Genomic DNA, 27,586 nt, shown 5'->3' on the forward strand with positions numbered 1-27,586 from the left:
AGCCTTCCAGCAGCTGCCAGCCCGCAGAGGACAGGGCAGGAGCCGGACTGCAAACCACCTCGGAAAATAGAATGGCTTCGGGCAAGGTGCACCCGCCCGCGACCTGCAAGCATTACAGTCCCCGTTCCTTCCGCGCGTTCAGCCGAGCCCTGTGAATGCAGCGAGCGCGTTCGCGTGCGCGTGCTCCTTTCGAATCGCCTCCAAGGCGATGCGCGCGGCCAGGAATGTCTCCTTGAAAGGAGACACGGCCACAATAAGTTCTCGGCGGAGACGCGCTTCCGCGCGTTCAGCCGAGCCCTAAAAAGCAATACTTGCTAAATTACCATTCTATTTGTGTTTTGTAGATTTTAAATCTGCCTTTGATTGCGTCGATAGAGAACTCCTATGGGACAAACTTGCAAAACAAGGAATACCAGAAAAACTGTTAAAGATGATTAAGCTCTTGCACTCTGAAACTTGGGTTAGGGTTAGGACGGGCAATGGATCAACATTAACCAAAATAATTCCAACATCGAGTGGGCTTAAACAGGGTTGTGTGTTGGCTCCCCTACTTTTTAACTTATTCTTAGCTGATCTTACTACCGATCTAAAAGCCATTAACGCCCACCCGCCAAGGTTAGCTCAAACTCAGATAGCCAGCTTACTATATGCGGACGATGTCATACTCCTGAGTCATACAAAGGTAGGGATGCAACGTCTAATTGATGGCATTACTAAGTACTCCAAGGAAAATGGTATGCATATAAACGATGCCAAGACTAAAGTGATGGTAATTACAAAAAACGTGCGATTAAAACACGCACACAAATGGATCCTGCAAGGGAAAAAACTGGAACAAGTAGCTGACTAAAAGTACTTGGGAGTAACTTTCAGCGATAATGGCAAGTTCTTGACTCATAAACTTGATATTACAAGGAAAGTGAACTCCCTTGTAGGTGCGTTTAGATCAATCCAGAAATCCTTTGCTGATTTGTCTTATCGTCCTTTATTAAAAACAATTGCAGCAAAATTACTGCCTATGATGAAATGATGATGAAATGATTACGCACTTGTATAGCGCACGACTACCCGTAGGCATCTCGGCGCTTGTACGAATACCACCGAGGAACCCTTCCTGGCCTTTCCCGGAGAGGAGCCCACTCCTGGGCACCCCCAAGGTAAAGTCAGGCATCCTCAGCGTTGTTGGGGCCGTTGTAGAGATTAAGCAAGCTATTGCCCAGAGGTGCAGAGTGGGATTCATGATTAGAATAGGCACCGAAGCGAGAATTATCAGGTCCGAGGTAATTGAGCCCGAGACCCGCCGAGGCGGGAATTGAACCCTGGTCCCGGCCAGACTACTGCATCAGGGTCTGCCGCTCTAACCATCGAGCCACACTTCTCTACTCTAACATATGGCAGCGAGGTGCTCAACGGGAAAGACGCAGAGATCATCAACACCTCGGTTGCTAAAACCTATAGGACTTTATTTTCTCTACTTCTCACAAGACCAAGTGAGATTGGAATTCGGGCTAAACGACCAATCTTATGCAAGAAAAGGGCACACATTGAAAGTGTGGAACAGAATTAAAAACGATCAGGACAACGAAATGTCTTGTCTACTGTGGCAAGAAATAAGAAATAACAGGAACCTAACTGCCAGCACCTATTAAATATAGCAATTGATGAGTTTGGTATATTACCTATTTGGAACACCACGGTTCAACAGGAGAGTTTTAAAAAAACTATAAACAAACTTACTGATTATCTCTCCTTGTTAAAGGACAAGGACACCTTTGTTAAAAGACAGCATACGTGGTCAATCGTGAATGGTTTTAAGAAAAAAAAGATTCAAACCTACCTGGAAACTTCTTGGTCGAAAAAGAACAAACACATTTTTATGAATGCTAGGTTTGGCAATTTTCCAGGCTTATGCCATATGGCACCGTGGAAAAGATCAGAAGATAACTATCTGTGTAGGCTATGTAAATCAGGACAAGAAGCCATTTTACATTTATTGTGCCTTTGCCCGAATCGGGAAGTGGAAAGAAAAAGTATACTTAAGAAACTATTTAATGAACGTGGTGTAAGGACTTGTAGGCAGGCATTAATGGAAATCTTAAATCCAGAAGACCTACCAATTAATTCAGCTTTTGTGAAATTCCTTCAAATGGCTCAAAAAAAGTTGCCAGCCAGTGTCTGATTAAACTATGAGCTGTGTCAAGATGAACCTACCGAATTAATTTAAAAAATAATTTTAAAGGCATGAATTTTATATATTAGACTGGCGAAAATTATTTGAACATATGGACTGTTTTAGTATTTTATATTTGTAAAAGTTTTAGCTGCTTTGTACGATTTTAATTAATCAAACAAATAAAAACAAATTTGAATATAAGGGGAATATGTAGCGGCAGCACTCAGTGCTTAAAGAAACGGTTACACTCGTTTGTACAAATTTGTTGTTTACAGCTTGATGCATGAGGACGCCGTTCGAGGCATCCATATGTATTGAAAGGCAATTTGCAGCGGGTAAGACTAGTTAGTTGTTAAATCCTCTACAGGGGCTACTCTGGGTTAACAGAACAGCACGGCATTAAATAAACATATTGTATCATTACACAGCTTCAGAATTCAAGCTTTTTCTGATGCAGTGAGTACGCCCATCTTTCAGAGGGTTTCCATCTCTCACAGCCCCTAATCACTACCTTTATGATTCGCACCGGGTCTTGCATGATAATGCGTTTACCTGGACTTTTAGGAAAGCTTGGGGGATTACTTGAGACCATCAGTATAAGCATCACGGGACTGTCCCTTTCTCTGTTTACACTTTTTGTACGTTATTTTTTTTACCACCCGGACTTTTCTTCCTTTCGGATTTCTTTTAAATAGGTGTAAATCCTATAAACTGTTTGTATGTATGACTACCTGACTAATGTCTAAATCTCAAACTTAGTTTTCAAACGTTTACATTGTAGTGTCCAGCCACTGAACCCAAAGTCAAGAAGAATATATTTGAAATTGCAAGCATACATTAACCCCTGAATAAGGGTTCATTGTAACCCGAAATGCATTGGGCTTTTTATTTTATTCTGTAAACATTAGTTCATTGACTATAATCAGGTTTTCTAATGTGATTATTTCTCTGACATGATGTAAATGTTATGAGTAATTTCTTGTTGATATTTTTGTTCAGAATACATGAACTTACTGTTTCTGGATTTTGAGTGTTCATTTGAATTGAGGAAATGTGGAGTATCTGACTTCACGAGTATTTTTTAACATAAGGGATGTGGTAAACAGAAATCTTAGGGGCATCTGGTAGAGCACAGTGCAGACCTGGATATCAACTCCCACAAATATGCATCCAACAGCCATCAAATCGTAGTAATAGCAACTGCCAAAACTACAAGCAATAATTTGCAGAAGTGCTGCTTTATGATTAGCTTAAATCAGATCAAGGAAATTTGACAATTTTAGATGGGGGTGGTTAGTCTTCTAGGTTCTATCCTACCATCCCTACCCTTTTTCAAAAATTACAGGGACTTTTATTCTGAAGTAGTTGGTCACCTAAGGAGCTACCACCCTCTTGACCATTACCATACCTGTCTGTCCGTCCTTTTGAACGTTTGTCAGTGATCCACATAAATTAGCTCTTTGTGTGGTTTGCCTTGGTCTCATGGAGGTTCGTCATTGTCGGTCAGGCAGTCTTCAGATTCAAATTGATTTTGCAAGGTATGTCGAATGTCTGCCTGAATACTAACTGTTTGCATTTCTCTCTCTTTTGGGTCATTTGGAATTTGTCAAGTCTAGGCTTTAATCCACGTTGTTAGGTTGCTCAGCTTGCTCTGGTACTTCTAACTCACTAACTTGCCTTATTTTCTGGAATTTTTGTAGTGGTCAGTAGTCCCTTTTTGGGTTGTTGTAGATGTTAGCCAGCCTTCCTTAGTGATACCTTGATCCTTGGAGGTACTCTAGATCTCTGGCTCTGATGAAGCCGATTCACTCTCAAAAGTGGAACTTCCTTGTACCACGCTACCCTCTGACTCTTGCAGTCTTTGCTTTGGCAGGTTTGTTCAAGCTGTCCAAGAGTTTTCACTGTCCCTTTGAATGCGTATTTTCAATCTAGTAGCTGGTAACACAGCAGTTGCTGTAGTGACAATACCTTCACCTGGCTCCTGCTCTGGATGTTGCTCAGTTGATGGAGACTGTGGGACCTCAGACTAGTTCTCTCTCTTCAGAAGGCAAAGAAACTTCAAATTTGGGATGACTCATGGTGTTAGTGGATGTTGACTCCGCTTCTTCCTCTTCCCGTCTTATCCTCTTGGTGTGGGAGGCATCTATCCTGTTCAACGGACCAGCACACTTAACTGCAGTGTTTGTGACCAGGATCACCTGATAGGGGCCTCTTCTGTGCTTCACCAGAAAGGACTGGCCTACGTGTTTCTTTATGTGACCCAATCTTTGGGGTTCAAATCCTGTTTTGGGGATTCTTAAATGGTAGGAGTAGCTGCATCAACCTGATGAGGGATAGAATGCACCACATCAGTTAATCCTATACAGCACTTGAGAACCAGGTCATCTGTGACATTCACAAGAGCAACTGCAGAAACAAATGGAATTAGCATGGCTGTCCCTTATCTTGTTAGGACACAATCCTCTTTGTTTACAGGGCATACTTAGGATACTCCTCAGCACCAGGGGAGAGCATCGGGCCACTTTTGTGATGTGTTGGCACAGGTCTTGATCAATTTAGTTTTGATCGTCTGGTTCAATGTTTTATGATACCCGAGCCTTGATTCTTTAGCTATAATGGAATTTATGATCAATCCCTAATGCTGTGTACAACAACTGCATCACCTTACTTTTAAATTGAGTTTCTTGATCCGGTTCAAGATGAACTAGCATGCTGTATCATTGTAATAACTCCTGCAGTAATAATTTAGCAACTGTTAGATAGTTACATCTCTTGGTGGGATATACCTCAACCCATCGTGAGAATAAACATACAATGACTGGAATATACCTCAATCGATTGTATCCGTGCATTTCCAAAAAGTCAATTTGGAAGCCTTTGCAGACTTTTCAATGTGACTCATGGTCACTACAACCATTTTGCCCACATTTTGCTTCTGACATGCGACACAGCACTGACACCCAAATGTTACTGTCATTCTTCGCACATCCCATCTCTCTCTATTTGGCCTACTCCCTTACATAGGCAGTATTTCATGGTTCTTCCATGTGAAAGGTGCTGGACTGATGAGCACAGTAACAGGCAATTTCGTCTGCATAACAATTGCCTCTGGTGACACAATTGTTGCTACACTTGTGTGCTGCACTCTTCACCTCTGCAGTTTCTTTGGGAAATTTCAAAGCTTCCAACAAATTTAACACAACATCCATTACCTATGGGGGATCCTGTGGATGTCATGAAACCTCACTGCGATCATCACTGCAGTACGAACTCGTACTGGTTGTCAGTGTAAATGGTGGATCGTGAGCCATCTGAAGTACAATAGGCTCTGATAAAGGTGATCAATTTGCCTGTTTGAGCAGATGTTACATGGCACAGGTAGGACGCTTGCACAACCTCACTTCCAGTACATACAGCTTTGGTGGTTCTTAAAATACTAAGTCGGTCTCTCAAACAAGGCCCATCAGCAAAAACAGTATGATCTGATTCAGAAAGGGGTAAATCCAGTAGGTCGGTCTCGGTTTCCTGCACAGTTTGGCAACAATAACACTGTTGGGCCAAAATCACTCATCATCTCCTGCTAGAGGTGGCAACGGAAAAGCAGGGTTTAGTGTGTTGCATCTCCTGAGGGAAAATGTTCTCTCATAATGGGTTAAGCGGTTGTTTCTCAAATGTTACATGTCAGTACGGTTCATGAGAATGAGGTGCCATTACAATTAGGGGGTAACCGATCACGATCCCTGTGGTTTGCTGAAACCTAAGGCTAACCACTGCAACTGCTTTGAACCACCAAGCAACGCTGCTGCCACCGGATCAAGCGTCACAGAGAAATACTCAGTGGGGCTCTTAGTCTCCTCATGGGCTTGTGTTAATACTAATAATGCACATCCATCTCTTTCATGGCAAAGGAGTGCAAATTCTTTAGTATAGTCTGGCATTCCAAGAGCAGGTACGCTGCAAAGTAAATTCTTGAGCTCCTGAAAGGCTTCCATGCTTTTGTCATCCTTTGGTACAAGTTCATTGGCATCAGTGTGTGTCAGCCTCAGTAAAGGCTTTGCCACAAAGAAAAAGTTCAGGATTCATTGTCGGCAGTAGCCAACCATGCCCAAGAACTTTCGCATTTCTCTCTGTGGGGTTGGAAATTTCATTTTAAGAACTGTCTCCATGCATTCATGGGACACTTGCCTCACTCCGTCTTCTATCTGATGCCCCAGATACATGAGTTCTTTCTGACAGTACTGTAATTTCTCAGGAGGAACTTTATGCCCATTCTCAGCCAGATGGTTGAGAAGAGCAATCGCGACTTGCTTACAAGCTTTCTTTGTCTTTGATGAATTAAAAGATTTTTGATGTACTATATTGGGATCAAACGACATGGTAGCTGCAGAGACTCTAGGTTCCTTTCAAGTAGCTACAAGCAAATCCTGTCCACAAGTAACAAGAAGGTAATCTTTGGAGGTTTTCAAAAGATAAACAAGCAAGAGTATCAATAAATGAGGCAAGATGGACTCTTAAAGAATGTTCCTTTCAAAAGAAATGTATTAAACCTCCCATTTCGGAGGGGTAACATCAAGACAAAAGCAACCAGCCGACACGTGTTTCGTCTGGCGAGCATGTAGCTCGTGACTCTTCAGGGCTGTTAGTGGTATAGAGTATAACAGATTTCGTAGCTGATGTTAATTCCAAACCGGCTTGGACGGGTCGACATGTGCCGATGGGTAAGGAAGGTATCAAAAAAGGGGAGGAAGACGAACCGGTGCATCCGTCGTAATGGTGACCTGTGTGGAGCGCCAGCGGGGTAGAACCGTGGTTTCTCTCTTTGGTAATCGAACTACCTAGGTAGTCTTCCTCCCCTTTTTTGATACCTTCCTTCCAGCGATCCTAAACTATCCTTCACTTTTTGCTTGCTTTTTGTAAGGCAATGATTGGTGAATTACATTGATTTCCAATAACTTCTTATAAAATGCTCTGTTCTATCATACTCTCGAGGAAGGGTATAAATCCGAAAATGGCTTCTGGGGAAATTTTGTAAGGACAGGTTTGAGGGAAAACAGCATTGGGTCATAGGGTGTTATTTATATTTTTGGCACCTTTGATCATTCCAATTTCTCTCCCAGTGAAATCCCAGACATCCTCTAGAACTATTTCCCTCAAATAATTTGGTTGATCCTCCGCAGTAATGATCAGATACACTCCAACAACAGACCCCAGCGTTTATAATTTGAACTCTGCATCAGCTGCTTGCATCTCATTCTGACTTTGTCTTGCATGCAGTAAATGACGCATTTGAGTTTACAAAGATGATCCCTTCCTAGCAGGTTTACAGAACTAGAGTCACAAACCATGAACTGCTTTGCTCTCTGATTTCTCCAATTTTTACTGGAACAGGGGCAGGAATTTGGTTAATGCGCTGTTGATGGTGATGCCTATGACATGGACTTAGGTTAGGAAACTCCACTGTTTTGATTGGCAAATGAGTGGCTCCTATGTCTGTTAGGAAAGATACTGGGTGTCAGTTAACCTCTCCGTTCAAATATGGTCCACGCTGGTTCACTTACAGGACTGCTCTAAGTATGCACTCCTCCTCCCCCCTCAATCACGGTCACTGGTCCTGGTCAAAATCTGCAGAAGTATCAAACATCATAGGGACTGGGCCATTTTGAGACCTTATCAGGTTTTGGGGTATTCTGTTAGTCATTTGGAAATATGGATTTCCTCCTGGCACCTTCCTTGGGCTAGGGGAACTCTGTGGCATGCCACACTTTGGAATCTTCAGGACTGACATACTGTGTGTGGGTATCGGGAAAGTTCTCCTTGCCCTGCAAGATGTGCAGCTTGGGCATCATTCATGACTTATCTGGGTTATAACTCTGGTTTCCAATGCCCCACCTTGTTGCAAATGTGTCAAGGGGTAATCTTCTTTAGTGCACTTACGCTGGTTCCTGACACATTACCTCAACCTCTTCCCATCCCAGCGGAATTAATAACATAGGTCACAGAAACTCCATGCATTGCCATCCCAAAACCGAGATCTGTTTTAGGGCCTTTCGATGGAACTTTAAATCCCTTTGTCCCTCCACCCTGTGATAATTGAGTGTGGGCTATCATATTCTTCTCCTTAAGCACCTTTCGTTTGGCTTCCAACATGTCACTACAATATTTAGCATACTGCATGATCTTGTCAACTGGTTTGCTCTGCCAGCATAGGACACCTTGGAAAATCTTGTTGCTGATCTTGGGTCTCTGTACAAAAGAGGAAAGGAACTCTCCCATGTAATTTCCAAGCGGATCGCTCATGCTGCTGTGCTAACTTTACACCTGCATTAGCCTCTCAGAGTAGGCGTGTACCAACTCTTTCGTCTCTTGAGAGGTTCGTAAAATCTTGGGCTAATTCATTTCTCTCTGGGGAACCATTGTCTTCAGATATTTAATGTCTTCGTTATATTTAATTTTGATCAAGGGTAAAAGTGTATTTGTCATTGCCACCTTAATGGGATCTGTGTTGTTCAATCAACTGCCCTCTTACATTCTGCCCATAAGTCCTTTGAGATCCCCACCTCACAGAGCACATCCAAATGTTCCCACAAGACCTTTGAAATGGTCAAATGTTTTCCATCTTTGTATACCACTTATCAAGATTCTCTCTGAGCTATTGGAGTGAGTTTGCAAAAACATCTGATTGTGATCACAGGACATGTACGTACACTCCTCCATGTACTTCTCTCATAGAATACTTCTTCACCGTTCCCTCTGTAGCTCCTTCCCCATCTTCCTTCGCACTCCCTTTCTATAATAATAATAATAATAAACAGTTTATAAAGCGCCTGGTAACACCTTCCCGGTGTGTCCCCGCGCTAGTAAGGAAGAGCTAGACACTTTAGCATAGACAGCCCGCCCCGACGTGCCCCTATAGCCTATACAGATGCGTTTTCAATAATGCTCTGAACTTGACTTCCGCGCTCTCTAGTCTCATCTCCAGAGGAAGCTTATTCCAGCTGCGGGCAGCCATTACACTAAAGGAGCGTCCTCCCATTCTTGATTTATTAGCCCGCGGGACCACCAACTGGCCCGATCCTCCCGAGCGAAGAGCCCTCGAGGGTTCATATCTGCACACTAGGTTATCCAAGTAGGAAGGAGCACTCTTCCATACAATACGATGGCACATCAGGAGGCATTTATATTGGACTCTTTTTTCTTAACCGGCAGCCAGTGCAGGGTGTCCAGAGCCCGACGGGAGGCCGCTCTCCTAGGTCGTCTCAAAACCAGACATGCGGCCGAATTTTGTAGGACTTGTAATCGCCCCAAACTTTTCTCGGTGGCCTCCAGGAATAACACATTCCCATAGTCCATCCGGGGAGTAACCAGCGTTTGAATCAAGGTCCGTCTAGCTGGCAGGGGGAGTAGGTCCAGCGTTTTATTCAGTGTTTTCAGAACACCAAAGCATTTACCGACTAGTGGTCGGAAATGTCCCTCATAAGACAGGGTGGGATTAACCCACACCCCTAGGTTTTTTGCTTCCTCATATGGTACCGGGGTGGGACCCAGACATGGCGGCCACCACTCTGATGACCAACTAAGACTATCTCCACCCACTATCAACACCTCTGTTTTAGAGCCATTCAGTTTTTAGCAGTGGGAGTCCATCCAATTAGCCAAAGCCTGCATACAGGCCTTAAAGTTGGATGCTGTCATTGCAGGGGCTTGGGACAGAGATAACAGCAGTTGGGTATCGTCGGCGTATGATACTAATTCAACTCCATACGCCTGAACGATCCCGGCCATGGGGGCCATATATAAGTTAAATAAGGTGGGGCTCAGGGCAGAGCCCTGAGGCACCCCCTGGTCCAGTGCCCTTTCAGCAGAGCGGGCAGACCCCAGTTGGACTTGGAAGAAACCGCCCGTGAGGAATGACTTTAGCCATCCCAAGGCAGCCCCGGTAACACCACCATCGCTAAGACACTGCAGCAAGATGGAGTGTGCTACAGTGTCAAACGCGGCACTGAGATCAAGCATCACCAGTGCCATGGTGTGCCCAGCATCCGCTCCCTGTCTCAACGTTTCAGTGGCTCTCAGAAGGGCCGTCTCCGTCGAGAAGCCTGCCCGGAAGCCCGACTGAGAGGAGTGAAGAATCTCAGCCCTCTCCAGGTGATCCACCAGTTGACGATTTACGACCTTCTCTGCCACTTTGGCCGAATAGGGAAGCAGAGATATAGGTCTCAGATTTTCAAGAACCTCCATACCCACATTCGGCTTTTTCCTGATTGGCAGGACAATAGCCTTCTTCCAGTCGGCCGGGAGCTATTGGGAGGTGAAGGAAACGTGAAGCACCTGCCTAAGCAGGGGTTCAAGTACCTCCAAACCCTCAACCAGCACCCTGGGAGGCGCAGGGTCGCGCGGGGAGCCTGATTTTACACTGCGGCAGATACTACGAAGGTCTTCCGACGGGGGATAACGAAATGCTCCAATCTCACCGTCAACCCTCCCCGCCCCAGTGGTTCTATAAACTCGAGGCCACTAGCAGGTTGTTCAGAAAAGGAAGCATAGATATTCTTGACTTTCCCAGCAAAGAATTCAGCCACCCGGTTGCACTCTGCCACCGAATCGGTAGACGGGGCGTTTTGGCTCGGTACCTGGGATATTTCTTTAAAAATTTTAAATAACTCCTTTGCGGAGTGCTCTGCCTCTTCTATCCGCGTGTGGTAATATGCGGCCTTGGCCCCTCGCACTTGCCTTTGATATTTCCTCATAGCTAACTTGTAGCCATCCTTACTCCCAGTGCAGGATGTCAGCCGCCAACTGCGCTCCAGCCTCTTACACTCCAATTTAACCAGCTGTAACTCTGGAGTAAACCAGGGGGCGGTCCTGCGGTTCTTACAACAGTTACCTGAATTTATCAGGCTCACTCCATTTCCTAATGTTCTCAATCAGTTCCCTTACATGAATCTGTAATGCTACCAACTTCAACAATTTTAACACCTTCTCACCCATCATCATCCTAACATTTTCCTGCAACTTCTTTTGCTGAATTATGTCAACTCTACTCACATCTGCCACGTTTCCATCCTCGCATGCAACTCTTTTGCTCTCTTGCTGCTTCTTGCTCACCTAGAGCAATTCACTCTCAGTGTAATGCTTTAGGAAGTTCATTCGCATATTTTCCTTAACAACTTCTATGAATTTTGTTTTCAGTTCTACATATAACAATCTGTACATTTGTTTAAAAAAATCAAAGAATATCATCAAGAACACAATAACTATCGTTCCCACCAATCCAAAAGCTAAAGCCACATAATTGTTCTCAAAATCCGATGTAATACTAATCACAAATAAAACAAGCATTGACAAAGTCAAAACCATGACAGCAAAAGCCAGATTCTCTTAGCACACACAAGATCTTAACTTGGGTAAACAGAAGAGGAACTAACAGAGGGAGTATAGCTAGTTTCCAATGTAAGGGGTGGGATCAGCAACCTAAATCATTTGTGGAGGGTAGATTCTAGGTCCCACTTGGACAGAATACTAGTTTTACACTGTAAGGTGTTCTTCTCTTCCCTTTGGCAATCATGGAATCCTCCCTGAGTAACTCTTATTTAGTTCAAGTGCCTCTGTTTTACCTACCTTTTCAGTTTTGAGGATGGCTGAAAATATCCCCTCTTTGCCCAGGAGCTTAGTCCACCATGTAAGAAAACATGTCCACACAGGCCATGACTTATATACACACACACATATATAGCCTATGCATGATTCAGGAGGGGATCTCTGTCTTCTCTATCTATCACCCGTGCCAAATTCACTTGTCCCTTTCATGCCCAAGAACTTGGGGGCTCGGGAACAGCCTTGCATTGCCGCAAATGTACTCTTCTGAGTGTGACGTCCCCAACCCTTGTAAGGTCAAAACCCAACCCCCGTGGCCTTCCATTCATTGTGACTGCACCATGCCACACTAAGGAATTCTGTAGTCAGGAGTTTACTTCTAAGAATCTGAATTGGGGCTAACACTTTAACTGTAACTAAGTGATCTCTCCACGTTGAGTCTATGCATGCTGCCCTTTAGTTTCATTTGCCTATTTGACACCTTGAATATTTTGATATTCTCCCTTCACAATCTTTGACCCTGTAGGGTCTACAATATCTTGACTTTTTAATGGTTTAGCTCGTTTCCGAGTAGCTTTGGACTCCAGTTCTCTCTAGTTTTATCCTAAAACCTTGCACACTTTACTTATTAAGAGAGCTATTTGAGCATAACCAAGAGATGAGAAAGCTTATTTTCCCACTGATGACAAAGAAGGCTGGCCCTTGGTTTGGGAGCCTTCCTATTACAACCTGGTACTGTGGTACACTAGGATAACCAAAGCCTATTCACTCACCGATTGTCAGCCCTACATTGATTTATTAATAGACTCAGGGAATTCCTTAAAGTAGATGCAGTTATTAAGATGCTTTCAGCCCACATCAAAATTATTGGTCTTTAGGGTCCACCTCTTGGGATGAGAAATTTTCAACTCCAACCAAGGAAGGCATACTGGGTCACACAAGACTACAACATCTGTGATCCCTCCCACATTAAGTATGAGAGGGGGGCTGAATATTGCTTTGAACTAACACTTCCCTAGTCTTGTTTTTCTGGAAGAAGATCCTCCTAAATATTTCACACGACAGGCCCATCTATCATCCTCTTCTCTCAGGTCTTAGACTCCTCCTCCCCATGGCCTGGCAGGCCATCCAATTCTAACCAACCTGACCATTTTACTGTGACATTGGAAACTCAATCTTCTTTGTGCTGAATGTGATCAGCTGACAGAAACAATAATCCATTAGCATCAACAATCAAGACACTAATGCACTCATGTTTTCACAAAGCATGCTACCATAACAAAATTAACAAGCATTGGCAAAGCCAGTAGGTTTGACTTGCTGCAGTCAAAAAACAAAACTAAAAATGTTTGCTTTCTGTATATAAAACATCTTTGAAAAAAAAAATCTAATGTCTTTGGACTCAGAATAAGTTTAAAACGTATAATGATCCCTAATGCATTGGAATACAGGCACTCCTTAATGTTTGTAATGGTACAGTGATGTAATGTAACAAAAACGTATAAAGCGCACAATCACCCCATGGGTATTCTGGCGCTGAGATTACCTTAAGTTTCACTGAGCACACGCGCAACCGATCCACAACCGAAATGAACTCGGATCGAAGGCGGGGTTTATTTAGTTTCTCCGAAAAAGCCAGTTTTTGAGCCTTTTTCTAAACTGAGGAAGATCGTCTTATTAGTCTGAGATCTACCGGGAGGTCATTCCATAGTCGTGCGGCTACAGTACTAAATGTTCTGCCTCCCATCTTGGTTTTACTGATTCTAGGGCTATTCTCCAAACCTTATCTGTTGATGACCTAAGACTTCTGACCGGGTTGTACCAGGTAAATTTACTCTGCAATGGTCTTGGTCCCATTCCATGTACTGCCTTGAAGACTATGCAGAGTGATTTTAACTGTATTCTCTGCATAATCAGCAGCCAGTGAAGATCCTTGAGGGACAGGGAAGCCGATGACCTATGCTGTCTCTTTAAAGCTATCTTTGCCACTATTGTCTGAACTCTTTGAAGTTTCTTCATCAGAGAGTTTGGTGCACCCAGTAGCAGAGCGTTACAGTAGTCGAGCCGAATCATGATAACACTTTTCATCACCAACGCTGTGGCTAAGGTGGTAGCATAGGAAGTATTTTCTGTAAGGCTCTGATCACAGAAAGACAGATTACCACTGTTTTATCTACTTGGGAGTCTAGTTTTAGATTATAATCAAACATCACCCCCAGATTATGCACTGTCTTTGATGGGCTTAGTTGTTTTCCTGTGAGAGTTGGCCAAAAGGTGGCCGGAAGTGGGCATGGGACTTTGTTTGCTGTGTAGTACAAGATTTCCGTCTTGTCACCGTTAAACTGTAAAGAATTGTCCCTGAGCTAACTTACCGGTTTTCTCATACATTTGTGGAATCTTTCCAGTGATACTGATTGATTCCCCTCCAGTTAGAAAATAGGTTGTGTGTCATCAGAGTAGTTTACCAATTTAATTCCAAAAGATTTGATAATGGAAATTAGTCGGCTCAAGTATACATTATACAAATTCGGACTGATAGCCTATCCCTGAGGGACACCATGCTAAGTGGAATGGTCTTTAGAAGTAAAGAGAGGTAAGGCCACAGCCTGTTGCCTGTCCGATAGGTATGACTTAAACCAGTCCAGCATTTCCCCCCCAATTCTGACATCTATAAGTCTTCCCAAAAGGATGTAATGATTAAACGTGTCGAAAGCGGCTGACATATCTAATAACACTAGTATAACTGACTGGCCTGTGTCTGCTCGCGTTCTTAATTCATCTAAAACAGTTACTAGTGCGGTTTCGGTTCCATGAGCTGGGCGGAATCAAAATTGTACATCGTCTAACTTATGGTTGTTTTCTAGAAATTGTGAGAGGGTTTTGCTAACTAGTAGCTCTGGAATCTTTACTGGATAAGGGAGCAAAGAGATAGGTCTGTAGTTGGATTGACAGAGAGGATATAGCGTGGTTTTCTTCTGTAGTGGTGTCACCGTTGCCTGTTTCCAGCAGACTGACACAACTCCCTCGATTAAGGATTGGCAGCAGATTTGACGGAGCTGAGGAAACCATGCTTCCTTAAATTCTTTCCACACTCTTTGTGGGAGATGGTCCAGTGGTGACCCAGAAGAGACACTCAGAGCAAGTTTACTAAACTCTTCTTCTGTGGGAATCTGGAGATGATACAGACTTATCAGCTTGTCTTTATCTTCTTCCTCCCCCTGCTTTCCCGGTGTCATCGGCTCGTATAGTCCGAATCCACTATATATCTCATCTCCTTTATTGATATCCAGACCATCAATAATTTTGGTGATCTTCTCCTCGAAGTAAGCTGCTAGACTGTTACAGAGGTTCTGGGTTGCAATGATCTTATTTTTCCAATAGTCTGGTTTGGAAAGGTCATTCACTATTTTGAATATAGCTCTGGCATTGTTAGGGGCCTCTAGAATGGATTTTGCCTAGTACTCGGATTTTTGCCTTGGCATTTGTGCCTTTGTAAATGCCTAGTGCTATTTTATCCTGTTCCTCATAGAGTTTCCTCCATTTTTGTTCAGCTTGTTTACAACCCTTCTTTAATATTTTTAGCTCCTCATTGTACCAGGGGGCTGATTGTTTATGTCTATTTTTTAACTTTTTCATTGGGACCAGTTGATTGAGGGTATGGTTTATTCGATCACAGAGGCTAAGACAGTTTTCCTCCATTGATTTACTGGCTTCGAAGGAATTGGTCTCTGTGAACGTCGGGGAGTGTTTAGTTTTCAGAAATTTGCTCCATTCCCTACCACGTTGATTGATTCCCCTAGGAGCAATTTTAATATTTGTTCTAGAATTTATTACCTGAAATTGAACAAGGAAGTGATCAGTCCAGCATAGATGTGATATATCCTCCATCTTTACATATTTATTATCTGCAAATATTAAGTTTAAAACATGGCCATCCTGGTTCGTTGGGTGCATCACCAGCTGTTGTATGTTTTTGCTCTCACAGGCTAGAAGCAGGCCTTTCAATGCAGGGCCTAGATTCCCATTTTCCCAGAGATTTAAATAACCTAGGATGATCATTCTAGAGTGAGTGAGTGACATATTATAGTGTCAATTAATGGTCAATTAATGCTTGATATGACATAAGCATGTATCTCCTGTTGATGTTTAACCAGGGATCTAGCATTAACTAGGCCACACCTGAAGTTGTCTGTGCTATTTTTCACCGAGATTGCATTCATATCTCTTAGTTCTGTAGATTTGGGTGCCTCCCCTCCCTGCTCACCTATTGGCAACAGTTGTTCCCATGAATAGTGGTTGCTGACATCCCTGGTCGGGTAGCATCGCTGACCGCAGCATGGCTGGTGCTGTGTGCGGCCGGTGCGCAGACTGGCTTGCCTTTGGCGTGGCTTGCCCGCTGCGCTCTCGCGTTTCCATCTCCTTAACCCCTACCGCGCTACCGCGTTTTCCCGCTGTGCGCTGAAAAAACAAAAATGGCTTGTTTATGACAAAGCCAGCTCGTCATCCGCGTAGCGCAGGTAACGCCCATGACGAGCTGGCTTTGTCATCAGCACTGAAGGGAGGGAAACCTCTTTGCTACGAACAGCTAGAAAGCCGACTTAAATGGCGTGTGCTCAGTGACTCTCGCTAACAGGCGGTGTACACCTGCTCACCCTGGTCAGGTAAAGTGCAAATGCTAATACAACTAGTAGTGGAGGGTTTTAAAATGCAATATCAGTTATTTCGACAATTTTAAAAAATATTACACAATGCAATTTAAAAACGCTTCACTTTCAGAGCGCGTCAATTTCAGCAGCAATTAGAAGCGCTTTGCTTTTCAGAGCATGCAGATTCCGTTTGGGGTTGTAAACTGCCAATCACATGAATCGAGAGAGAAATCTACTCCTCGTGCTAGGGGAAAAGATGTGTCTTTAATCGTTTTAGGAAACGATTAAAGACACATCTTTTCCCCTAGCCCCTATGTTCTTCTCGTAAACTCAGCCTCAGTCCTCAGTTTCATGTCTTTTAGGTTCCTCAGCGCTGGGATACTTCCAGGTGACTACGCGCTTTATAAAAATAAATAATAATAAATAATAATAATAATAACAGCCAAAGCCCAGTCAGTGTCTGCTTTAAATATTTGTTAACAGCAGTTTTTGCACACAGTTATGAAGTCAAGCCAGACCTAAAAATGGTGAGCACAGTCCATCTGTTATGTACTACTGCAATTCCAAAGGGTCTTTTTCCATCAATAGATATGCGGAGAAGTAAGGTTGTCACTTTCACAAAAGCTGTATTTATGTCTTGAAATAGCAGATTATCATTTTTAAGAACTCCATAATTGGCCTTCAACATTACCATGTACTTCAGTTCTAATTGGTAAATTCTGTTTATCGTAGTGATTTTTAATCATCATAAAATAGCGAATGATGATAATTTGTCTGGGATTTACATCATCATTATGCTAGGAATGGACAGAAATGTTTCATGAACAGTCATTATACATCATAACTGAACATTATTATGCCAGGGCTACCATTCTGTAACAAATAGCCATCATGATATCAAATACACCGATGATATAAAAAGAAACAGCACATTTCTGACAGGGGTTGCGAAATTGTGGTCAAGATTAGAAACACTGTCAATGACATATTCTGAACATTCTAGTGGCATTTTGGCTATCCCTGGCATTTTAGTGGCTCATTATTGACATATGATGGGCATTATTAACAAATACCCTAGCTAGCACTTCCTTAATAGTGGTACATCCTTGGACATGCTTGCAACCATTCAGGCTATTCTTTTAATAATAATGGCCCATTCTTGACATAATATAGTTATTATTTGTGCCATTCTGACTATCCTTTGAACATAAGAGACACAGCCTTGACGTGTTATTGCCATTCCTGATGACATTTTGGTCACGACTGGCATAACTCTGGCCCCTGCTTAAAACATATTATCGGCATTCTTCTTACCCCCAGGCAGAATAGTGCTCTATCCGTGCCATATTGATGCCATTCCTCACAACATTCTGGCAATCAACGACATAATGGTGGTCTATCCTTGACATATGAAGAAATATGGCTCAATGGTTAGAGCGGCAGACCCTGATGCAGAGGTCTGGCCCGGGACCTGGGTTCAATTCCTGTCTCGGCAGGTCTTGGGCTCAATTTCCTCGGACCTGATTTCTCGCCTCGGTGCCTATTCTAATCATGGGTCCCACTCTGCAACTCTGGGCAATAGCTTGCTTAATCTCCACAACGGCCCCAAAAGCGCTGGGATGCCTGGCTGCACCTGGGGGGCGCCCATGAGTGGTCATTTCCCAGGGAAGCCAGGAAGGGTTCCTAAGCGGTATACGGACAGCGCCGGGACACCTCCGGTGGAGGTAGCTGTGCGCTTTACAAATTCCGACATTTACATTTACATATTGTGAGCATTCCTGACAATATTTTGAGTATTTTTAACAGAGCGGTTACATTCTATCAATTCTTATATTACTTGGTAATATTCTTGCAAGTTCCATTAATAGTTGCATATCCTTGACATATTGTGGGCATTCTTGACAAAATTATGGGCATGTCTAGAATAACGGTGGCCCATCATTGACCTAGGCAGAATTCAAAGCTATACATTTGCCCTAATATGTGTTTTAAACATGTTCCAGTTTTTAGCTTTAGAAGTATCTTGAGGGTATTAATTTATTTTTAAAAAATCCCTGAAAGCCTTTCTTAGGTCATCTCTTAGAAGATGGTCCCTGGTCAAGGAAGAGGGGAAAACAATCGTCTGTAAAGCACCGGTGGTGTGCCCCATTCCAACATCACCGAGACTGGTGCATGATCTGAAAAGGAGATAGGTAGGATTGAGGAAGCTTGTAAAATTTTGCCTCGGGGCTTGGTTTAGACAATTATAACCTAGCCAAGAATATTTTCGGTGTGTGCGGGAAAAGTGTGTAGTTGTGTGCCGTGAAGTGGAGTGTCCTCCAGACATCCATGAGGCCTATGGTCTGGAAAGCCTGTTTAAGTGTTATAGGGAAGCTACCTGTTGATTTCCCTGTTTGCATGAGTATTGTCAGTGGTGGAGTTCCAAGCAAGTTGAAATCACCCATTATAACTATGTCTCCCTCAGCGAAACCACCCAGAAAAATCAGGAGAGAGTGAAGAAAGGGTATCTGATTAGAATTTGGGGAATAAACGGAAGCAAAGGTGCACATTCTGCCCCTGAGGTGACCATTTACCATGATGATCCTACCCTCCTTGTCTGTTTTGTAGCCTTCTGTATAGTGGAATGAAATAGTAGGGCCACGCCATTGTGGTTAGTAGAGGCCGATGACTTATAAACTATGGGATAAGTGTTGTGCTTCAGTCTATGATCTTCGTCTCTTTTATGTTCTGGAGAGCTAAAACATGGTAGTGCTGGTCCCCTAAATGTTTCCATAATTTGTGGTGCTTGGCTGGCGATTTGAGGACTTTACCTTTCTTAGTTAGTGTAGTGATCACCATGGTTACACTAAGAGTTTAATACGCCCTCTGATTTTTTTCAGTGTCCCTCCTCCCCTCCCCCCGATTGATCCCCCATAGTCCGCCCCGCAAGTGCCCCCCAAAATCCTCCGATCATGCGCAACCCCCAAATAAAGTCCATTCATTGCAAAAATAAATATATGAATAAAAAACTAAAAATCTTAAACTTGCAACTTGTACAACATTAAAACCCCAAAACCATTTGTCTTGGGGAAAATTTCTGAACATGTGAGGCGAGTCGGTCTAGTCCCTCTACCCATGTTTCTTAATAACATTCAAAGTTAAGGCATTTATTAGTATTCAAGTAGTTAGGTCCTTAAAAATAAAGATTTGTTACTACTTGGACCACAAGGTATTTCTCAAATGTTTCCTGTTTCTTTCTGTGATTAGCAAGCAATCTCCAAGGTCGATCTGGCCCCTGACGGACCTTACTGCTAGAAGCTATTTACTGTATAGTTCAGGGAGTGTGATTTCTCTTATGGTGGGTAATCGGGAGATGAAGAGTTGCATTGTTAATCATTTCTTCTTGGTTTGATGAGGACGGCACTGGGTGAGAAGTTGCCCAGTTTTTTGGGGCTGCGGATAGTACCTTGGATGGGCCAGTGCAATCTACAGTAGAGGGTACATTTGGATGTGGCATGTCCAATAGTGTCAAAGCTTAAGCTAGGTCAGTGACATGTCGAGATTTGTTGTGGAGCTCAAATCCCAAACCAAAAGGATATGTCCAGCGATATTTGATGTGTTCATTCTTTAATTTGCCATAAACGGTCCTGAAAGAGGGTGCAGAAGGCTCCTTGAAAGGTAACTGACTCTGCTTTTTGGGCCGCCAAGCGGATGAATTGTTTTAGTCTTGAATGCATGTAGGTTGGCTAGGACATCCCTGGGGCGTCTCCTGTCGCCTAGCATTGACAGGCACCATCTTGCCTCCAACTTCTACTCCAATCAGCCCAAAAGCTTCGCAGCGTCTAACCATCGGGCCGTCGCAGGCCCCCTCGAACCGGTCTATACCGTTTTGTGGTGGTCTAAGTTGGGTCAGGTCGGTACGCCACAATAAACCTTAAGTTTGCTGAGAACGATAGCAGAGCCATAGTGGATCATGTCCACTCGGCCATCATGGCTGGCCATGCCCCCTAATCTGCCGATTTTGTGAAGGAACTTTTTCAGCAACAGTTTTGGGAAAATGTTGCAGAAAGACAAGGAAATGAAGCAAAAGTAACCTCAGCTTTGCCTTTAGATATTTTCGAGCCATGTCTCAAAGTGTCTGGGAAATGTTCTTTGTCGAAGCAGCACTGGAAACCATTCATGATGATCACTGATCTCTTCTGTTCTAAATTAGGCCCAGAGTTTTGTAAATTTCGAGAGATATGTTTAGAGATATCCTTTGCATGGCAAACTGAATAAATGGTTCCTGCATTCTATTATAGACTCCGGGAGTAAGTGCCCTGGAATGTGTAATGAAAATAGCTACGTAAAGCTGAAGAGACAGGCCTCGCAGGCACAGTAAATATGTGGCAGCCGAAGTAAATCTTGGCTTCTCATCCAATTTGAAACCATATTTCATGTTCAAGCCTCAAAGGAAATTGCAAAAAACACAGTTGATGGACAGAATGTAGAACAATGTCATACATTCACCCCAGTACAGGGATCTGGGCCTAAATCCATCGTTTTTTTGCACTCCACACCACCCTGGGTTAGACACTGGCTATATGCAAATCAGCTCTGACCCTGTGCCTCATGGGAACAGTCCAGTCCGAACTACCAAGCCATGTCTTTCCCAGACCGGAATCAAGCATCCAAGGACCGGTTTCTGGCTATCAGCTTTCATCAGACTGGATAGCTTGACTCCAGTGGTGTGGAGAGCCTGGGACTCACGTCTGAGCATACCCAGCCCACTCGGGGTGAAAATTGCAAAAAAACACAGTTGATGGACAGAATGTAGAACAATGTCATACATTCACCCCAGTACAGGGATCTGGGCCTAAATCCATTGTTTGTTTGCACTCCACACCACCCTGGGTTAGACACTGGCTATATGCAAATCAGCTCTGACCCTGTGCCTCATGGGAACAGTCCAGTCCGAACTACCAAGCCATGTCTTTCCCTGACCGGAATCAAGCATCCAAGGACCGGTTTCTGGCTATCAGCCTTCATCAGCCTGGATAGCTTGACTCCAGTGGTGTGGAGAGCCTGGGACTCACGTCTGATCATACCCAGCCCACTCGGGGTAAAAATTGCAAAAAACACAGTTGATGGACAGAATGTAGAACAATGTCATACATTCACCCCAGTACAGGGATCTGGGCCTAAATCCATCGTTTTTTTTGCACTCCACACCACCCTGGGTTAGACACTGGCTATATGCAAATCAGCTCTGACCCTGTGCCTCATGGGAACAGTCCAGTCCGAACTACCAAGCCATGTCTTTCCCAGACCGGAATCAAGCATCCAAGGACCGCTTTCTTGCTGTCAGCCTTCATCAGCCTGGATAGCTTGACTCCAGTGGTTTGGAGAGCCTGGGACTCACGTCTGAGCATACCCAGCCCACTCGGGGTGAAAATTGCAAAAAACACAGTTGATGGACAGAATGTAGAACAATGTCATACATTCACCCCAGTACAGGGATCTGGGCCTAAATCCATCGTTTTTTTGCACTCCACACCACCCTGGGTTAGACATTGGCTATATGCAAATCAGCTCTGACCCTGTGCCTCATGGGAACAGTCCAGTCCGAACTACCAAGCCATGTCTTTCCCAGACCGGAATCAAGCATCCAAGGACCGGTTTCTGGCTATCAGCCTGGATAGCTTGACTCCAGTGGAGTGGAGAGCCTGGGACTCACGTTAGAGCATACCCAGCCCACTCGGGGTGAAAATTGCAAAAAACACAGTTGATGGACAGAATGTAGAACAATGGCATACATTCACCCCAGTACAGGGATCTGGGCCTAAATCCATCGTTTTTTGCACTCCACACCACCCTGGGTTAGACACTGGCTATATGCAAATCAGCTCTGACCCTGTGCCTCATGGGAACAGTCCAGTCCGAACTACCAAGCCATGTCTTTCCCAGACCGGAATCAAGCATCCAAGGACCGGTTTCTGGCTATCAGCCTGGATAGCTTGACTCCAGTGGTGTGGAGAGCCTGGGACTCACGTCTGAGCATACCCAGCCCACTCGGGGTGAAAATTGCAAAGAACACACTGGCCCTTGTGTTAAAAGAAGGTAGTGTTAAAGGGTATACTGGTATTAAAACTGTGAAACTGTGGACAGAAGCACTGTCCATGTGGTCAAATTGAACTAAGTTCAGCACTTGAAGCTGGTTTCTATCAGACACCTGGTTGGCGCAAGTGTTGCACCTCAAAGTGTTGTATATTGGAGGTTCCTGTCTGAGGTGGCATGATCGGCCAATAGTAATAGATTGGGAAGTGGCCCCGAACAATGAACTGTGGCTGAGATTACTTCAAGCATTCTTTCCATCACTTTTTTGATTTTCTCAGTGCAATGCCCTTAGTCCGACTGGTTTGCCAAGGTGTCATTACCATGCTAACTGTGCCATAAATTACAAGCTGCATCCTATTCATGAGGCCCAAAAAGGCCAAAACCAGCCTGGGGTTACTTGTGTTCCCATTCATAAGGGTCCTGGCACTTAAGTCTGGGCTGTTTCCATTGGAGCCGGACCAAAGCTGAGTTACTTAAAGCTGGTTCCTGTTTGAGGTGGCTTGATGGGAGAAAAAGCTATGGGCTGGGCTGCAGCTCTAAGTTATTACAAGTAGCTGAGATCAATTCAAGCACCTACGCATCACTTTTGTTCCATGGTGTGATGCTAAAAGTGTGGGTGTACGCCAGAACATGTGCCCTATTCTCACTGTATCATTTAACTCAAGTTGTAGCCTACGAATGAGGCCCACTTAGGTCACAGACAGTCTATGGTTGCCTGTGTTTCTGTTCGGAGGGAACCTGGCTTGGTAGTTTGACCTGGACTGTTCTTATTGGAGCAGGATCAAGGCTGATTCACCTATGTTTGGTTGCAGTCTGAGGTGGCATGTTGGAGAAAAAAAATTACAGTGCCTCATGCGGCCATGAGAAACTGCCAGTTTCTTGGATAACTTAAAGAATTCCCCTCATTACTTTTACTTTTCTTCAAAGTAGCCCAGAACTTTAGGTCCGGTTGCAAAAGTGAAATGGCAGCTCCTGAAGTCCCTGGACAGAGGGCATGCAAGATGGCAATGAAAGATAGAATGCTTTTGAGATAGATACCTTGAGATTTGGGGTAGATTGTAAGCTGGAGTGTGAGTCATTCCAGCGTTGTGAAAGAGAACTATGATTGGATTTGAAAAAGTTCCATGTTGGTAAAGCTAAACAAAAAAGCTGTCTTTCTTGGGTTGATCTCTACTAGACATCCTAATCTGGGTGAATGAGATGTATTACGTATGATGATGGATGAAGCTGACAAATTGATTTTTCACATGCACCAGCTTACTGGAGTCTGCTGATTCTTCGAAGGCCTGAAGAAATGATAGAGGTTTTGCGTAGAGCTTTAAGATCACCAAAGAAAGAATGGACCCTAGTATCATCAACTCACAGCTGGTGTGATCTAGAGTCTCACATTTGAATTAATCGGTCCCTTTTGCAAACTTAGTATGTTAATTATGACACATATTGTTTGCAGTATTTATATTGGATTGTTAGTGTAGAACCTGAGATAAATGCCAGGAAACTGATTGAATCCTAGACCCAAAACCCTGCTCCCAAGTTATTCTTTTCCCCCCCCCTCTTTTTTATTGGTCATTTAGCGGTGTTAAAGATGCTCACCACAGAGTACATGAGTAGATCAGCTCTAACACAACTGCTAATCTAAATTATTTTGTATTTGTGTCCATCCAGATTCCCTCTGCATTGCGGATAGCATTCGGTATGAAACCTAGTTTTACTTTGGTTTTCGTGATCTCAAGGTACAGAAAGTAAAATAAGAAAAACTGTATTAATGTGTAATATGTCTGAATCCACTGGTGGATGATTCACATGAATAGTTTCAATCTTAGATGCAGTTACTGGATTTGGGGGTTGGGAGACAGAACTGAAACCTGTGAAAACTGTTGTGCATCACTATTTTGAACAAAACAGTGCTGAACTGTTTCTGATGTTTTCAGAATGACATATATCAAATAATGGAGTGTGGGAGCAAACAAAAGTGTTACTCTATTGTATTAATTGTGAAAGAAAGTAGAGCAACATGGTTCTGACTTTATTGCTTATTTACCCTTCTGCTTTAGAATTAATTGCACCATTTCTCTATTTCAGGGTGAGCCTTGGGTAGATAAAGCAGTTTGGCCTCTGAAGTACAGTTCAGCAGAGGAATCACTCAGACTATTCAGATGTCAGCATTAATGTCATCTGTGGCTCAGAAGGATGCAGATTGCAGCCTGTGCCATGTATGTGTTTCCACCCACTCAAGCTAACTTTCATGTCATGAACTAGGGGGTGGTGATGGAAACCTCTATGTTAACAGCACCCTCCCTGGAGGCTCAGGAAATTATTACAGTAGCAGAAGAGATGCATAGTACAGCCGCCGGCATCCAGTCTCAAACAGGATCAGAGTCACAAGCCAACACAGCGCTTTATTCTGCGGGGTTAAGCAAATGCACCTTGCTCTGGAAGGCTGTTATAGAAGGGAAGACTGGTGAAGTCCGCCTCCTGCTGGAACAAGGTGCTGATATTAATGCAAAAGATAAAAATGGATGGACCCCTCTGCTTCAAGCAGTGCAGCTGCAATGGGATGAGATTATTCATCTTTTGTTGGAAAGGGGGGCAGACCCATTAGTCAAAAAGGAAAATGGTGCTACTCCGTTCATTATTGCTGGGATTCTGGGAAATGTAGAACACCTGAAACTTTTTCTTTCCAGAGGAGCAAATATCAATGAGCAAGATGACAATGGATTCACAGCTTTAATGGAAACTGCCTATTATGGTCGTGAGAATGCAACCAAGTTCCTTTTAGGTGAGGGAGCAGATGTGAATGCGGTGCGGATCGCAACTGATGAAGGAAAGTCCAAGAGTACTGGTGGACGGACAGCTCTTATGGATGCAGCAGAGAAAGGTCATGGAAGCATAGTTAGGATGCTGCTTGCTAAAGGAGCCAATGTGAATCACCAAGACCTTCATGGACAGAGTGCATTGCATCGTGCCCTGAATAGTTCAGACTCCACTGTCATTGATATTCTGCTAGATTCTGGTGCAGAGATTAACATGAGAGACAGAGCTGGAAAAACAGCTCTTTTCCTGGCAGTGGAGAAGAGAAGACCAAGTTTGGTAAAGGCTTTATTGAGCAAGTGTGGAGGTCAAGCTGATGTTCAGGATAACACCGGAAGGTCCGCATTGCAGGTGGCCGTCAAAAACAATGATTTTGAAACAGTCAAACTCTTGTTGGAAAATGGGGCTGACCCAAAAAATAAACATTTAATCCGGGAAGCCCTGCCCAGGTATAATCCATTGTTGGTGAAGCTGCTTCTCAATTATGGTGCAATTGTGGATCCAAATGACATGTCAACAAATTGGACTGCAGTCAGCAAATGCTGGGGGGAGAAACTGAAGGAACTCCATCAGATGCAGCTTTCACTCAAAGGAAAACTGGCTATCTTTATCAAGAACAAATACAAGATTAAAAGTACGTCTGGGATAGGTGTCTATCTAGGCATCTATGATGGCCATGAAGTAGCTGTGAAGATAACCCTGAAAGAAGGTGGGAATGAGAGGTTCCTACAGGAGCAGCGGTGTCTGAATTATTTCCAAGGCAGAAGCCATACTATGAAGCTACTTGGAGCAGAAGAAGATGATGCCCGCCATTACTTGTGCCTTATGTTATGTGAAAATAGCATTGAGGGACAGAAAGACATGCCGCTATGTAACACCAGAAACATCCTGAAGGATGTATTCCAAGCTCTTGAGGACTTACACCAATCAAACTTTGCCCACCAAGATGTATGTCCTGCCAACATTTTGATAGGTGAGTACTGTCTTCTCACTCTTGCAGTGAGTAAATGTGGTCTGGTGGGTTAGGTATTTCAGTTGGAACCAAAGGTTATGACTTATCTTATATGGTGCAATGTCTCTTAGATATTTTATTGATGTAATGTTTTTGGACTTGTTTTTATCTTTGTATTTTTATGCATTGAAATAATGATAAATAAAGTATGTTTTGACTGACTGACTGGTTGACCACAGGTACAATACAACATTGGGTGAATCACTTTTGCAGTCTTGCTGCAAACAGTATTGCAACTAATAATTTACCATATAGTAAAAAGCGGTCTTTGTGACTGCCCCTTACTCATAACTGGATAACTTTATTCTCTGTTTTAGCTCCCTTTGCCTGATTTTTTAGAGTTTGACTTTCCTCACTATTCTTCTGTTTATACCACCCAGAGGAGCATACCAAGTTACCAAGTTGTGATTGGTTGACTTGTATATTTGTATGGCTTCATTCGTAGGAAACGGAGACGATGAGGGAGGTCGAGGAAAAGGCATTGCGCTAGAGTGGAAGTTGAGCCACCATATACATCGAGTAGTTTCATCAAAACATAAACAGTGTTCAGCCTGATCCGGCTGGGATTTTACAGTGATTCGCTAGCTGTCAATCCGTTTTCAGCCTTGCAAAAGATTTTAAAGGATTCTCACTGCCGGCGTAGGCCTCTTGGAGACGGCTCACACGAACAAAAGGTTTATTCATTTTCGAACCGCCGCCACCGCCGAGAGTCATATTTACTCACCTCCTGAACGCCAGAGGAAGGCAGAGGCCATTGCCCACGCCGCCGCCACCGCCAAGAGTCAAGGGACAGCTGACTCCGCGCCGCCGCTCCGGGAGACTCCAAATCCCGGCGGGCACCGCGGCGGCGCGTCTGAGTGACGCGGCAGCGCACAGGGAGCGCAATCAGAGGCGCTGAAAAGGAGGAGCACCCCGGCAGAGCGGGGGAGACCATTTTCGAACCGCCGCCACCGCCGAGAGTCATATTTACTCACCTCCTGAACGCCAGAGGAAGGCAGAGGCCATTGCCCACGCCGCCGCCACCGCCAAGAGTCAAGGGACAGCTGACTCCGCGCCGCCGCTCCGGGAGACTCCAAATCCCGGCAGGCACCGCGGCGGCGCGTCTGAGTGACGCGGCAGCGCACAGGGAGCGCAATCAGAGGCGCTGAAAAGGAGGAGCACCCCGGCAGAGCGGGGGAGACCATTTTCGAACCGCCGCCACCGCCGAGAGTCATATTTACTCACCTCCTGAACGCCAGAGGAAGGCAGAGGCCATTGCCCACGCCGCCGCCACCG

General features: G+C 44.1%; 1 protein-coding gene across 1 annotated transcript in view; it reads left to right on the forward strand.

Annotated features, from left to right (window-relative positions):
• The window catches only part of LOC144754985 (2-5A-dependent ribonuclease-like), a 343,653-nt gene that overhangs the window by 41,478 nt on the left and 274,589 nt on the right, over window positions 1–27,586 (forward strand). The window contains exon 2 of the mRNA XM_078643378.1: window positions 24,571–26,272. Within this exon, the coding sequence (XP_078499504.1) occupies window positions 24,757–26,272 (1,516 nt within the window). The 5' untranslated portion in view covers window positions 24,571–24,756. The remainder of the gene's footprint in view (window positions 1–24,570; window positions 26,273–27,586) is intronic.

This window comes from Lissotriton helveticus, chromosome 1_1 (assembly GCF_964261635.1).
Source record: "Lissotriton helveticus chromosome 1_1, aLisHel1.1, whole genome shotgun sequence".
NCBI classification, from domain to species: Eukaryota; Metazoa; Chordata; class Amphibia; order Caudata; family Salamandridae; genus Lissotriton; species Lissotriton helveticus.